The sequence below is a fragment of the Podarcis gaigeae genome (assembly GCF_964106915.1).
Source record: "Podarcis gaigeae genome assembly, chromosome: 1".
Classification (NCBI taxonomy): domain Eukaryota; kingdom Metazoa; phylum Chordata; class Lepidosauria; order Squamata; family Lacertidae; genus Podarcis; species Podarcis gaigeae.
The window spans coordinates 76,001,364-76,015,910 of record NC_139678.1 but is presented as its reverse complement, the minus strand read 5'-3'; the positions used below and the strand labels follow the sequence as shown (position 1 = coordinate 76,015,910).

The 14,547-nt window shown below is 50.5% G+C and overlaps 1 protein-coding gene across 1 annotated transcript in view; it reads left to right on the top strand.

Moving 5' to 3' along the window:
• LOC310852224 (mucin-5B-like) overlaps positions 1 to 14,547 on the top strand; it is a 61,314-nt gene that overhangs the window by 27,302 nt on the left and 19,465 nt on the right. Inside the window, exons 25-30 of the mRNA XM_083755291.1 lie at positions 990 to 1,146; positions 1,584 to 1,712; positions 2,125 to 2,269; positions 2,849 to 2,892; positions 2,981 to 3,169; positions 3,962 to 14,032. Coding sequence (XP_083611417.1) covers positions 990 to 1,146; positions 1,584 to 1,712; positions 2,125 to 2,269; positions 2,849 to 2,892; positions 2,981 to 3,169; positions 3,962 to 14,032 — 10,735 coding nt within the window. The remainder of the gene's footprint in view (positions 1 to 989; positions 1,147 to 1,583; positions 1,713 to 2,124; positions 2,270 to 2,848; positions 2,893 to 2,980; positions 3,170 to 3,961; positions 14,033 to 14,547) is intronic.

The window sequence follows — 14,547 nt, the reverse complement described above, 5'->3', positions numbered from 1 at the left end:
CTGACTGTTACGACCTAATTTATTGCCTTCTTTTGCTAATCAATTATTGATGTGAATACTCAACTATGGAACTTTTACCACCCCAATACAGCAGGCAAGATACGTGTGCATAAATGGAATTTTGCTTACATGCCTGTATTTGTGCCAATGCAAAAAGATAATGTGCAGTCTTTTGGAGGGAAAGAGTGGGTATGGGAGTCAGTCTGGATACCCCTTCCCCTCCCCTCCTCTCTCCAGAGGTGATCCACGCTGCCTGAATGAGCAGTGCTCATATTCTTCAGCAAGTTGCATGAGCACACCAGTCAGTGTACAGTCTTCTGTGTGAACACTCTGGATCAGGGCCTCTATCTTCACCACTTAGAGCAAAGTGTGAAAGGATGTTAAATGTGCCTTCCCATTGCACCTGAAGGTTTTGGGGGTATTTTTTAAGATGCACTCCCTGAAAGGACACTTTAGATGTGAACTTCTCGCTGACTTTGAATTTCTTACGTTCCTTATGTTTTGGTTTTTGTTACACTGTATGCAAATATTTAATGTACAGTGGTACCTCGGGTTACATACGCTTCAGGTTACACACTCTGCTAACCTAGAAATAGTGCTTCAAGTTAAGAACTTTGCTTCAGGATAAGACCAGAAATCGGGCTCCGGCGGTGTGGCGGCAGCAGGAGGCCCCATTAGCTAAAGTGGTGCTTCAGGTTAAGAACAGTTTCAGGTTAAGAACGGATCTCCGCAATGAATTAAGTACTTAACCCGAGGTACTACTGTAAATAGAATCAGCTGGTGTGGTGGAGGGGCTGATAATTACTGTTTACACATTAAATGCAAAGATGCATTCAGACCTCATATTTAGTTTGGCCCTTTGGATCTTTTGCACACTAGCCAACAGTCTATGAAAGCAATTCAACAACTTTTCAAACACACTATCGCCCGTGGAACAAACTTAGGAAATGTCAGCAGGACCCATAGCTGATGCTTCAATGTTTTAACAGGTTGAGCCAACGAGATATTACGAAGCTTGTGTAACTGATTCCTGCGCTTGTGACACAGGGGGAGATTGTGAATGCTTCTGTACAGCTGTAGCTGCGTATGCTCAAGCATGTAGTGAATTTGGAGTGTGCATATCATGGAGAACACCATCATTCTGTCGTGAGTATTGGACCACACTTGAATGTATACTGGAAGTGGGAGGAAGGTGAAGGGGAAATGAGATATTAGCTTCAAGATAATTTTTCCATTAGATATATATGACAATAAACAGCACACTGAAGAAAATGTCTGGATTTGTGTGTGTGTGTGTGTGTGTGTGTGTGTGTGTGTGGTACAGTACTGTGAATACCTTCAATGAATCAGCAACTGCCTAATGTAGGATTATTGATATAACTATGTTGCAGTAAATAGAAATAACTACATTCATTTTCAGTGCTTTCTTCATGCCTTTGCTTCCCACCTTCTTAACAGTTTAGGTATTGGCCTCATGAGCATAATTTGTCATGGTGCCCACCATTATTTTAATGGCATTGACAGCAATACAGATCCATGGTGGAATGTCTGGTCCTCAACCTTTTTCTTTCGGTTTCCCTTAGCAATGTTCTGTGATTATTACAATGATGAACGTGAATGTGAATGGCACTACAAGCCTTGTGGAGCCCCATGCATGAAGACATGCAGAAACCCAAGCGGGAGATGCCATTATCAGTTGCCTGGCTTGGAAGGTAAGAAGACTTCTAGTGACTTATAGGGTCATTAAGCCAGCAATGCACAACATTTAATAGGTTTCAAGTTTGGGGAAGTGTTGTTGGTTGTCTAAACCAATAGAAAATAGGTCACCTTGTGTTCTCATCTTTTTGGGTTTCAAATGGCTTGCAGTCAGGCTTAAATTCTATGAGCCAGCCTAGATGTGATCAAGGGCTCATTCGACACACCTGCAAATGACCACAACCTTTTTCCTTTCATGGAAACTTGGAAGCATGTGGAAAAGCTATCGGTGGAAAGATCCCAGCACTGGACCAGATGACAAATATTAATTAAAGTACCTGCCCCCCCCCCAAAGTAAATTAAATGGAATTGCTTTTTGACAGATTTTATATATTGCTCTTATCTCCCTCACACCTTCCTTTGTCTCAGGCTGCTACCCACACTGTCCAGCAGACAGGCCTTATTTCAATGAGGATGAGATGACGTGTGTTGATGTGTGTGGCTGTTATGATGATCAGGGTAACTATCATCCACTAGGAAAAACATTTGACTCAAGAAAGACATGTCAGGCATGGTAAGTATGTATAGCTTGACAACACTAAGAGAAATGATCAATTACAGTAGCACCTCCAGTTACGTTACTCTCGGTAACATAAACTTCAGGTTGTGAAAGCGACAAACCTTTTCATCGGGTAGCGAAAACCTTGGGATCCGACTGGACCTCCAGAATTGATCCCGTTCGCAACCGGAGGTACTACTGTACTCTCTGTATACCCCTTGAGATGTTATTCTTGTTGATTCTAGAATGAATCTTGTTGCTCTGATTGCATCCTTTATCATATACTCATAATATACCATTAGAATGAAGTATGCTGAGAATCTAATTGATTGAAGTAATATTTTAAATTGGATTTTACATACACAATAAATCCCAAAAACCAGAACAAGAAAATTATTAGAATGTTCCTATTTGCAATTCAGTGTGAAAGTGGTAGATGAAATCACAGACAAGAAGTAGTACGGTAAATGAATGCTTAAGGGGGCAGGGGGAAAACTATGAAATTAACTTCCAGACCAAACTAAGTAGAAAATAAACAGCAGAATGCAGTTTTATAATTCTTGGGTCTCACATTTTCCTATCATTTTTTTACAGTACATGCACCAGTAAAGGCATAGAGTGTAACTACGATGCCAAAGGTAAGCTGTATGTAGTGAGTTATGAATGGCACCTTATATCATATTTCATATGATGTTACCTGACCATTCTTACTCTGTCAATTTTCAGCATGCTACTGCTATTATGAAGGAAAGACATATATCTACAAGGATGTCATCTACAACACCACAGATGGCTTAGGCTGGTGCATGATTGCAACGTGTGATGTCAATGGAACAATCCACAGAGAACTATTCAGATGTGGTGGGACTACCACAATACCACCTACAGTTTCAACTACAACACCAAGTGAAGCAGGTATTTCAGTCCAAATCTTTTGCTTCAACTCTTTCCAAACTTCGCTGAGAGAAGTTCCATTGAACACAGTGAATAATAATTCTGAGTAGACATGCACTGCACCACACCAAAGAGCAGAGAAGCAGCTCCTACCACTGCAGTAGTAGGACAAATAGCACCACATCTTGGGTCAGCTGTTAAAATCAGAGGTGCCATACAACACCACACAAAGGGACAAATTCAACTAAATACTTCTGTTACTAGAGCCAGCACAAATGAGTCCCACTAGTGCAACAGGGCTTGTACTAATGAAGCAATCTCCTTAGCGTACTTAGGTATTTGAGCCAGCTCCATAACATAATTTTTTTCCAATTATCTCAACCAAACTAGATGTAAATGCGACCTGATCAAAAGCAAGCATTTATAAACAAAGTATGTAAGAAAATGAAGAGATAATGAAAAACTTTACAAATCTTCTATAACATAGGAAAACATCCCCAAATACACCATATTCATATTTTTTGTTACATGTTGCATATATTATTTTAAAATAAAAATATACAAGATGGAAATCAACATAAAGTTAAGTTGAAGGTTCAATCGGCTCAAGCATGGGAGCTCCCCAGATGGAATGATCCACTTCCACCAATGTGCTCTTCTGGTTCCCCCCGCCCCCCAATCCCTGCCTCATCTACAGAAAAAACTTGGGAGAGAGGTTACATGGGAGAAGGAGAGAGGAGACAGATAACAGATAGGGAGATTTATGATCTAAATAAACCAGATTAAAATAACCAGTGATGTTGTTTCTTACAGAATCCACTACAGCGCAACCAACAGTATGTGTCCATAGAACATGTGAATGGACAGAATGGTATGATGTCAGCTACCCTAAATTTGGACGAGACAATGGGGATTATGAAACACCAGAGAAAATAAGAGATAGAGGAAACAAAGTATGTAAAATGCCAGATGAAGTGGAATGCAGAGCTCAGCGCTTTCCTAATGAAAGCATAGAAACCCTCGGACAAAAGGTACAATGTTCCAAGTCTAACGGTTTGATATGCAACAATAAGGATCAGACACCACCAATCTGCCTGAATTTTGAAATCAGGTTCCTATGCTGCCTATACACACCATGTGGTGCATCAACAACTCCAGCAACACCAGAAATAACAACAGCAGGATCCAGAACTACATCTAAAGTGACAGGTGGTATAACAACCACCCTGACACCCCTTGTTACCACTACGGCAGGAAGCATCACTACCGGTTGCCAACCCAAATGCCAGTGGACCTCTTGGTTCAGTTTTCACACTCCAAGCTCCGACCCTGGGGATGGCGATCGCGAGGACATTAAGAGCATCCAGGCATCGGGCGGTACCATCTGCGAGCACCCTCAAAAGGTGGAGTGCAGAGGAGTGGACTACCCAGAGCTCAGCGCATCTGAACTTGGACAGAACATGATCTGTGATATCAACACTGGACTCCTTTGTGAGAATGCCAAACAGACAGGGAAGTACAAGATCTGTTACGACTATGAGATGAGAGCACTGTGTTGCGACTACAAGCACTGTGAAACCACCCCAGCGCCACTGGTCACAACAAGTGCCACCACCACAGAAGCCCCAGGTAGCACGGTGGGCAAGAGCACGGCTCCAGCATCCTCCACGGGCTCTACGCCACCTCCTGTTGTTCACACCACCACCGAAAGCACCACCCTTGTTTCCACAACACCAGGAGTAACCACAGGAAAGCCAACAACCACAGAAACACCAGGCAGCACGGCAGGCAAGAGCACGGCTCCAGCATCCTCCACGGGCTCTACGCCACCTCCCGTTGTATTCACCACCACCGAAAGCACCACCCTTGTTCCGACAACTCCAGGAGTTACAACAAGAAAGCCAACCACCACCACCCACTCAACGCCGCTTTCCACCCTCCCTCTCACAACACCAGGCTCAGTCAGCACTGCTGCCGTCTCCACTGGAGTGGTCCCCACTGTGACAGCCACAACACTCCAGTCCACTCCTGTTTCCAAGCCTTCCTCAACAATACCCACCACCGGGACCACTGCACAAACCCCTCCAGGCCTGCTGACCACAACCACCACCCTGGCTCCCCTTGTTACCACTACGCCAGGAAGCACCCCTACCGGTTGCCAACCCAAATGCCAGTGGACCTCTTGGTTCAGTTTTCACACTCCAAGCTCCGACCCTGGGGATGGCGATCGCGAGGACATTAAGAGCATCCAGGCATCGGGCGGTACCATCTGCGAGCACCCTCAAAAGGTGGAGTGCAGAGGAGTGGACTACCCAGAGCTCAGCGCATCTGAACTTGGACAGAACATGATCTGTGATATCAACACTGGACTCCTTTGTGAGAATGCCAAACAGACAGGGAAGTACAAGATCTGTTACGACTATGAGATGAGAGCACTGTGTTGCGACTACAAGCACTGTGAAACCACCCCAGCGCCACTGGTCACAACAAGTGCCACCACCACAGAAGCCCCAGGTAGCACGGTGGGCAAGAGCACGGCTCCAGCATCCTCCACGGGCTCTACGCCACCTCCTGTTGTTCACACCACCACCGAAAGCACCACCCTTGTTTCCACAACACCAGGAGTAACCACAGGAAAGCCAACAACCACAGAAACACCAGGCAGCACGGCAGGCAAGAGCACGGCTCCAGCATCCTCCACGGGCTCTACGCCACCTCCCGTTGTATTCACCACCACCGAAAGCACCACCCTTGTTCCGACAACTCCAGGAGTTACAACAAGAAAGCCAACCACCACCACCCACTCAACGCCGCTTTCCACCCTCCCTCTCACAACACCAGGCTCAGTCAGCACTGCTGCCGTCTCCACTGGAGTGGTCCCCACTGTGACAGCCACAACACTCCAGTCCACTCCTGTTTCCAAGCCTTCCTCAACAATACCCACCACCGGGACCACTGCACAAACCCCTCCAGGCCTGCTGACCACAACCACCACCCTGGCTCCCCTTGTTACCACTACGCCAGGAAGCACCCCTACCGGTTGCCAACCCAAATGCCAGTGGACCTCTTGGTTCAGTTTTCACACTCCAAGCTCCGACCCTGGGGATGGCGATCGCGAGGACATTAAGAGCATCCAGGCATCGGGCGGTACCATCTGCGAGCACCCTCAAAAGGTGGAGTGCAGAGGAGTGGACTACCCAGAGCTCAGCGCATCTGAACTTGGACAGAACATGATCTGTGATATCAACACTGGACTTCTTTGTGAGAATGCCAAACAGACAGGGAAGTACAAGATCTGTTACGACTATGAGATGAGAGCACTGTGTTGCGACTACAAGCACTGTGAAACCACCCCAGCGCCACTGGTCACAACAAGTGCCACCACCACAGAAGCCCCAGGTAGCACGGTGGGCAAGAGCACGGCTCCAGGATCCTCCACGGGCTCTACGCCACCTCCTGTTGTTCAATCCACCACCGAAAGCACCACCCTTGTTTCCACAACACCAGGAGTAACCACAGGAAAGCCAACAACCACAGAAACACCAGGCAGCACGGCAGGCAAGAGCACGGCTCCAGCATCCTCCACGGGCTCTACGCCACCTCCCGTTGTATTCACCACCACCGAAAGCACCATCCTTGTTCCGACAACTCCAGGAGTTACAACAAGAAAGCCAACCACCACCACCCACTCAACGCCGCTTTCCACCCTCCCTCTCACAACACCAGGCTCAGTCAGCACTGGTGCCGTCTCCACTGGAGTGGTCCCCACTGTGACAGCCACAACACTCCAGTCCACTCCAGTTTCCAAGCCTTCCTCAACAATACCCACCACCGGGACCACTGCACAAACCCCTCCAGGCCTGCTGACCACAACCACCACCCTGGCTCCCCTTGTTACCACTACGCCAGGAAGCACCCCTACCGGTTGCCAACCCAAATGCCAGTGGACCTCTTGGTTCAGTTTTCACATTCCAAGCTCCGACCCTGGGGATGGCGATCGCGAGGACATTAAGAGCATCCAGGCATCGGGCGGTACCATCTGCGAGCACCCTCAAAAGGTGGAGTGCAGAGGAGTGGACTACCCAGAGCTCAGCGCATCTGAACTTGGACAGAACATGATCTGTGATATCAACACTGGACTCCTTTGTGAGAATGCCAAACAGACAGGGAAGTACAAGATCTGTTACGACTATGAGATGAGAGCACTGTGTTGCGACTACAAGCACTGTGAAACCACCCCAGCGCCACTGGTCACAACAAGTGCCACCACCACAGAAGCCCCAGGTAGCACGGTGGGCAAGAGCACGGCTCCAGCATCCTCCACGGGCTCTACGCCACCTCCTGTTGTTCACACAACAACCGAAAGCACCACCCTTGTTTCCACAACACCAGGAGTAACCACAGGAAAGCCAACAACCACAGAAACACCAGGCAGCACGGCAGGCAAGAGCACGGCTCCAGCATCCTCCACGGGCTCTACGCCACCTCCCGTTGTATTCACCACCACCAAAAGCACCACCCTTGTTCCGACAACTACAGGAGTTACAACAAGAAAGCCAACCACCACCACCCACTCAACGCCGCTTTCCACCCTCCCTCTCACAACACCAGGCTCAGTCAGCACTGCTGCCGTCTCCACTGGAGTGGTCCCCACTGTGACAGCCACAACACTCCAGTCCACTCCTGTTTCCAAGCCTTCCTCAACAATACCCACCACCGGGACCACTGCACAAACCCCTCCAGGCCTGCTGACCACAACAACCACCCTGGCTCCCCTTGTTACCACTACGCCAGGAAGCACCCCTACCGGTTGCCAACCCAAATGCCAGTGGACCTCTTGGTTCAGTTTTCACACTCCAAGCTCCGACCCTGGGGATGGCGATCGCGAGGACATTAAGAGCATCCAGGCATCGGGCGGTACCATCTGCGAGCACCCTCAAAAGGTGGAGTGCAGAGGAGTGGACTACCCAGAGCTCAGCGCATCTGAACTTGGACAGAACATGATCTGTGATATCAACACTGGACTCCTTTGTGAGAATGCCAAACAGACAGGGAAGTACAAGATCTGTTACGACTATGAGATGAGAGCACTGTGTTGCGACTACAAGCACTGTGAAACCACCCCAGCGCCACTGGTCACAACAAGTGCCACCACCACAGAAGCCCCAGGTAGCACGGTGGGCAAGAGCACGGCTCCAGCATCCTCCACGGGCTCTACGCCACCTCCTGTTGTTCACACCACCACCGAAAGCACCACCCTTGTTTCCACAACACCAGGAGTAACCACAGGAAAGCCAACAACCACAGAAACACCAGGCAGCACGGCAGGCAAGAGCACGGCTCCAGCATCCTCCACGGGCTCTACGCCACCTCCCGTTGTATTCACCACCACCAAAAGCACCACCCTTGTTCCGACAACTACAGGAGTTACAACAAGAAAGCCAACCACCACCACCCACTCAACGCCGCTTTCCACCCTCCCTCTCACAACACCAGGCTCAGTCAGCACTGCTGCCGTCTCCACTGGAGTGGTCCCCACTGTGACAGCCACAACACTCCAGTCCACTCCAGTTTCCAAGCCTTCCTCAACAATACCCACCACCGGGACCACTGCACAAACCCCTCCAGGCCTGCTGACCACAACCACCACCCTGGCTCCCCTTGTTACCACTACGCCAGGAAGCACCCCTACCGGTTGCCAACCCAAATGCCAGTGGACCTCTTGGTTCAGTTTTCACACTCCAAGCTCCGACCCTGGGGATGGCGATCGCGAGGACATTAAGAGCATCCAGGCATCGGGCGGTACCATCTGCGAGCACCCTCAAAAGGTGGAGTGCAGAGGAGTGGACTACCCAGAGCTCAGCGCATCTGAACTTGGACAGAACATGATCTGTGATATCAACACTGGACTCCTTTGTGAGAATGCCAAACAGGCAGGGAAGTACAAGATCTGTTACGACTATGAGATGAGAGCACTGTGTTGCGACTACAAGCACTGTGAAACCACCCCAGCGCCACTGGTCACAACAAGTGCCACCACCACAGAAGCCCCAGGTAGCACGGTGGGCAAGAGCACGGCTCCAGCATCCTCCACGGGCTCTACGCCACCTCCTGTTGTTCACACCACCACCGAAAGCACCACCCTTGTTTCCACAACACCAGGAGTAACCACAGGAAAGCCAACAACCACAGAAACACCAGGCAGCACGGCAGGCAAGAGCACGGCTCCAGCATCCTCCACGGGCTCTACGCCACCTCCCGTTGTATTCACCACCACCGAAAGCACCACCCTTGTTCCGACAACTCCAGGAGTTACAACAAGAAAGCCAACCACCACCACCCACTCAACGCCGCTTTCCACCCTCCCTCTCACAACACCAGGCTCAGTCAGCACTGGTGCCGTCTCCACTGGAGTGGTCCCCACTGTGACAGCCACAACACTCCAGTCCACTCCTGTTTCCAAGCCTTCCTCAACAATACCCACCACCGGGACCACTGCACAAACCCCTCCAGGCCTGCTGACCACAACAACCACCCTGGCTCCCCTTGTTACCACTACGCCAGGAAGCACCCCTACCGGTTGCCAACCCAAATGCCAGTGGACCTCTTGGTTCAGTTTTCACACTCCAAGCTCCGACCCTGGGGATGGCGATCGCGAGGACATTAAGAGCATCCAGGCATCGGGCGGTACCATCTGCGAGCACCCTCAAAAGGTGGAGTGCAGAGGAGTGGACTACCCAGAGCTCAGCGCATCTGAACTTGGACAGAACATGATCTGTGATATCAACACTGGACTCCTTTGTGAGAATGCCAAACAGACAGGGAAGTACAAGATCTGTTACGACTATGAGATGAGAGCACTGTGTTGCGACTACAAGCACTGTGAAACCACCCCAGCGCCACTGGTCACAACAAGTGCCACCACCACAGAAGCCCCAGGTAGCACGGTGGGCAAGAGCACGGCTCCAACATCCTCCACGGGCTCTACGCCACCTCCTGTTGTTCACACCACCACCGAAAGCACCACCCTTGTTTCCACAACACCAGGAGTAACCATAGGAAAGCCAACAACCACAGAAACACCAGGCAGCACGGCAGGCAAGAGCACGGCTCCAGCATCCTCCACGGGCTCTACGCCACCTCCCGTTGTATTCACCACCACCGAAAGCACCACCCTTGTTCCGACAACTCCAGGAGTTACAACAAGAAAGCCAACCACCACCACCCACTCAACGCCGCTTTCCACCCTCCCTCTCACAACACCAGGCTCAGTCAGCACTGCTGCCGTCTCCACTGGAGTGGTCCCCACTGTGACAGCCACAACACTCCAGTCCACTCCTGTTTCCAAGCCTTCCTCAACAATACCCACCACCGGGACCACTGCACAAACCCCTCCAGGCCTGCTGACCACAACCACCACCCTGGCTCCCCTTGTTACCACTACGCCAGGAAGCACCCCTACCGGTTGCCAACCCAAATGCCAGTGGACCTCTTGGTTCAGTTTTCACACTCCAAGCTCCGACCCTGGGGATGGCGATCGCGAGGACATTAAGAGCATCCAGGCATCGGGCGGTACCATCTGCGAGCACCCTCAAAAGGTGGAGTGCAGAGGAGTGGACTACCCAGAGCTCAGCGCATCTGAACTTGGACAGAACATGATCTGTGATATCAACACTGGACTCCTTTGTGAGAATGCCAAACAGACAGGGAAGTACAAGATCTGTTACGACTATGAGATGAGAGCACTGTGTTGCGACTACAAGCACTGTGAAACCACCCCAGCGCCACTGGTCACAACAAGTGCCACCACCACAGAAGCCCCAGGTAGCACGGTGGGCAAGAGCACGGCTCCAGCATCCTCCACGGGCTCTACGCCACCTCCTGTTGTTCACACCACCACCGAAAGCACCACCCTTGTTTCCACAACACCAGGAGTAACCACAGGAAAGCCAACAACCACAGAAACACCAGGCAGCACGGCAGGCAAGAACACGGCTCCAGCATCCTCCACGGGCTCTACGCCACCTCCCGTTGTATTCACCACCACCGAAAGCACCACCCTTGTTCCGACAACTCCAGGAGTTACAACAAGAAAGCCAACCACCACCACCCACTCAACGCCGCTTTCCACCCTCCCTCTCACAACACCAGGCTCAGTCAGCACTGCTGCCGTCTCCACTGGAGTGGTCCCCACTGTGACAGCCACAACACTCCAGTCCACTCCTGTTTCCAAGCCTTCCTCAACAATACCCACCACCGGGACCACTGCACAAACCCCTCCAGGCCTGCTGACCACAACCACCACCCTGGCTCCCCTTGTTACCACTACGCCAGGAAGCACCCCTACCGGTTGCCAACCCAAATGCCAGTGGACCTCTTGGTTCAGTTTTCACACTCCAAGCTCCGACCCTGGGGATGGCGATCGCGAGGACATTAAGAGCATCCAGGCATCGGGCGGTACCATCTGCGAGCACCCTCAAAAGGTGGAGTGCAGAGGAGTGGACTACCCAGAGCTCAGCGCATCTGAACTTGGACAGAACATGATCTGTGATATCAACACTGGACTCCTTTGTGAGAATGCCAAACAGACAGGGAAGTACAAGATCTGTTACGACTATGAGATGAGAGCACTGTGTTGCGACTACAAGCACTGTGAAACCACCCCAGCGCCACTGGTCACAACAAGTGCCACCACCACAGAAGCCCCAGGTAGCACGGTGGGCAAGAGCACGGCTCCAGCATCCTCCACGGGCTCTACGCCACCTCCTGTTGTTCACACCACCACCGAAAGCACCACCCTTGTTTCCACAACACCAGGAGTAACCACAGGAAAGCCAACAACCACAGAAACACCAGGCAGCACGGCAGGCAAGAGCACGGCTCCAGCATCCTCCACGGGCTCTACGCCACCTCCCGTTGTATTCACCACCACCAAAAGCACCACCCTTGTTCCGACAACTCCAGGAGTTACAACAAGAAAGCCAACCACCACCACCCACTCAACGCCGCTTTCCACCCTCCCTCTCACAACACCAGGCTCAGTCAGCACTGCTGCCGTCTCCACTGGAGTGGTCCCCACTGTGACAGCCACAACACTCCAGTCCACTCCAGTTTCCAAGCCTTCCTCAACAATACCCACCACCGGGACCACTGCACAAACCCCTCCAGGCCTGCTGACCACAACCACCACCCTGGCTCCCCTTGTTACCACTACGCCAGGAAGCACCCCTACCGGTTGCCAACCCAAATGCCAGTGGACCTCTTGGTTCAGTTTTCACACTCCAAGCTCCGACCCTGGGGATGGCGATCGCGAGGACATTAAGAGCATCCAGGCATCGGGCGGTACCATCTGCGAGCACCCTCAAAAGGTGGAGTGCAGAGGAGTGGACTACCCAGAGCTCAGCGCATCTGAACTTGGACAGAACATGATCTGTGATATCAACACTGGACTCCTTTGTGAGAATGCCAAACAGACAGGGAAGTACAAGATCTGTTACGACTATGAGATGAGAGCACTGTGTTGCGACTACAAGCACTGTGAAACCACCCCAGCGCCACTGGTCACAACAAGTGCCACCACCACAGAAGCCCCAGGTAGCACGGTGGGCAAGAGCACGGCTCCAGCATCCTCCACGGGCTCTACGCCACCTCCTGTTGTTCACACCACCACCGAAAGCACCACCCTTGTTTCCACAACACCAGGAGTAACCACAGGAAAGCCAACAACCACAGAAACACCAGGCAGCACGGCAGGCAAGAGCACGGCTCCAGCATCCTCCACGGGCTCTACGCCAATACCCACCACCGGGACCACTGCACAAACCCCTCCAGGCCTGCTGACCACAACAACCACCCTGGCTCCCCTTGTTACCACTACGCTAGAAGGTACCTCTACTGTGTGCCTCCCAAAGTGTAACTGGACCTCCTGGTATGATTTGCACCGTCCTACCAGCAGTCCAGATGATGGCGATATAGAGAATTTTGAGACTATCCGAAAAGCTGGAGGAAATATTTGCAAACATCCACAAGACATTGAATGCAGAGCTGAGAATCACCCTGATGTCAGCCTGTATCTGCTTGGTCAGGAAGTGCAATGTAACCTCCATGTTGGACTTTTGTGTGAAAATTCAAAGCAAACAGACAAGATGTGTTATAACTTCCAGGTTAGATACCAGTGCTGTGAATACAAGCCCTGCCATCCTAGCACAACACCACTGAGCACACCTGCTGCTTCTACCACAGAAAAACCTGGCAGCACGGCAGGCAAAAGCACAACTCCAGCATCCTCCACGGGTTCTACGCCACCTCCCATTGCATTTACCACCACCCAAAGCTCCACTCTTGTTTCCACAACTCCAGGAGTAACCACAGGAAAGCCAACAAGCACAGAAACACCAGGCAGCACAGCAGGCAAGAGTACATCTCCAGCATCCTCCACAGGTTCTACGCCACCTCCCATTGTATTCACCACCACCGAAAGCACCACCCTTGTTTCTACAACTCCAGGATTAACCACAGGAAAGCCAACAAGCACAGAAACACCAGGCAGCACTGCTGGCAAGAGCACAACTCCAGCATCCTCCACAGCTTCTACACCACCTCCCATTGTAGTCACTACCACCCAAAGCACCCCCCTTGTTTCCACCACTCCTGGAATTACAACAGGAAAGCCCATGACCACCATCCCTTTCTCAACCCCTGGCTCCGTCAGCACACCCTCCATCACTTCTGGAGTGGCTTCCACCGTTTCAACCACATCTCTTCCATCTACCCATGTTTCCAAACCTGTGTCGACGATATCCACTACTGGGATTACTGTAGAAACAGCAACTGTCCCTACCGGAGTGCCATTTTCCACTAAGCCTTTGGTCGTTGTTACAACAGGTAATTACAGAATGAATCTGCATATCCTGGTATGAAAATCTTGTTACCTTTGGTAAATATTCCAACAGTTAAATTTATTACATGTTACTCAATTACAGGTGTCATGCCAAATGTTAGCAAATTGTTTCATATTAATGGGGGCTTGGTGATCTTATTTCATATACCACCCTTTTCAAAAATTGGTATCGCAATTATGAAACCTAGTGTCTATCAGCTAGCAACTTATCAAAAATGTTTGCCTAGATCTCAGTGTGCATTTTTCAAAGACGTTTTCAATGCTATTACAAGTAGTAGATAGCTCTCTGGTTAGATATTTGGAATTTTATTAACAGCACCTTTGGACTGGAGGGGTGTGTTTCTTGATACTGGGAGGAATATAGCTGGATTCCCCTGTTTCTTGATAGTACGGTAGGTGTATAATAAGAACAGCAAGTAAACAAAGTATTGAACTGATCCATTAAACTGGTTTTTGTAGTACAATTATCAAGTTAAATTCTCCAGCCCTAAAGATACAT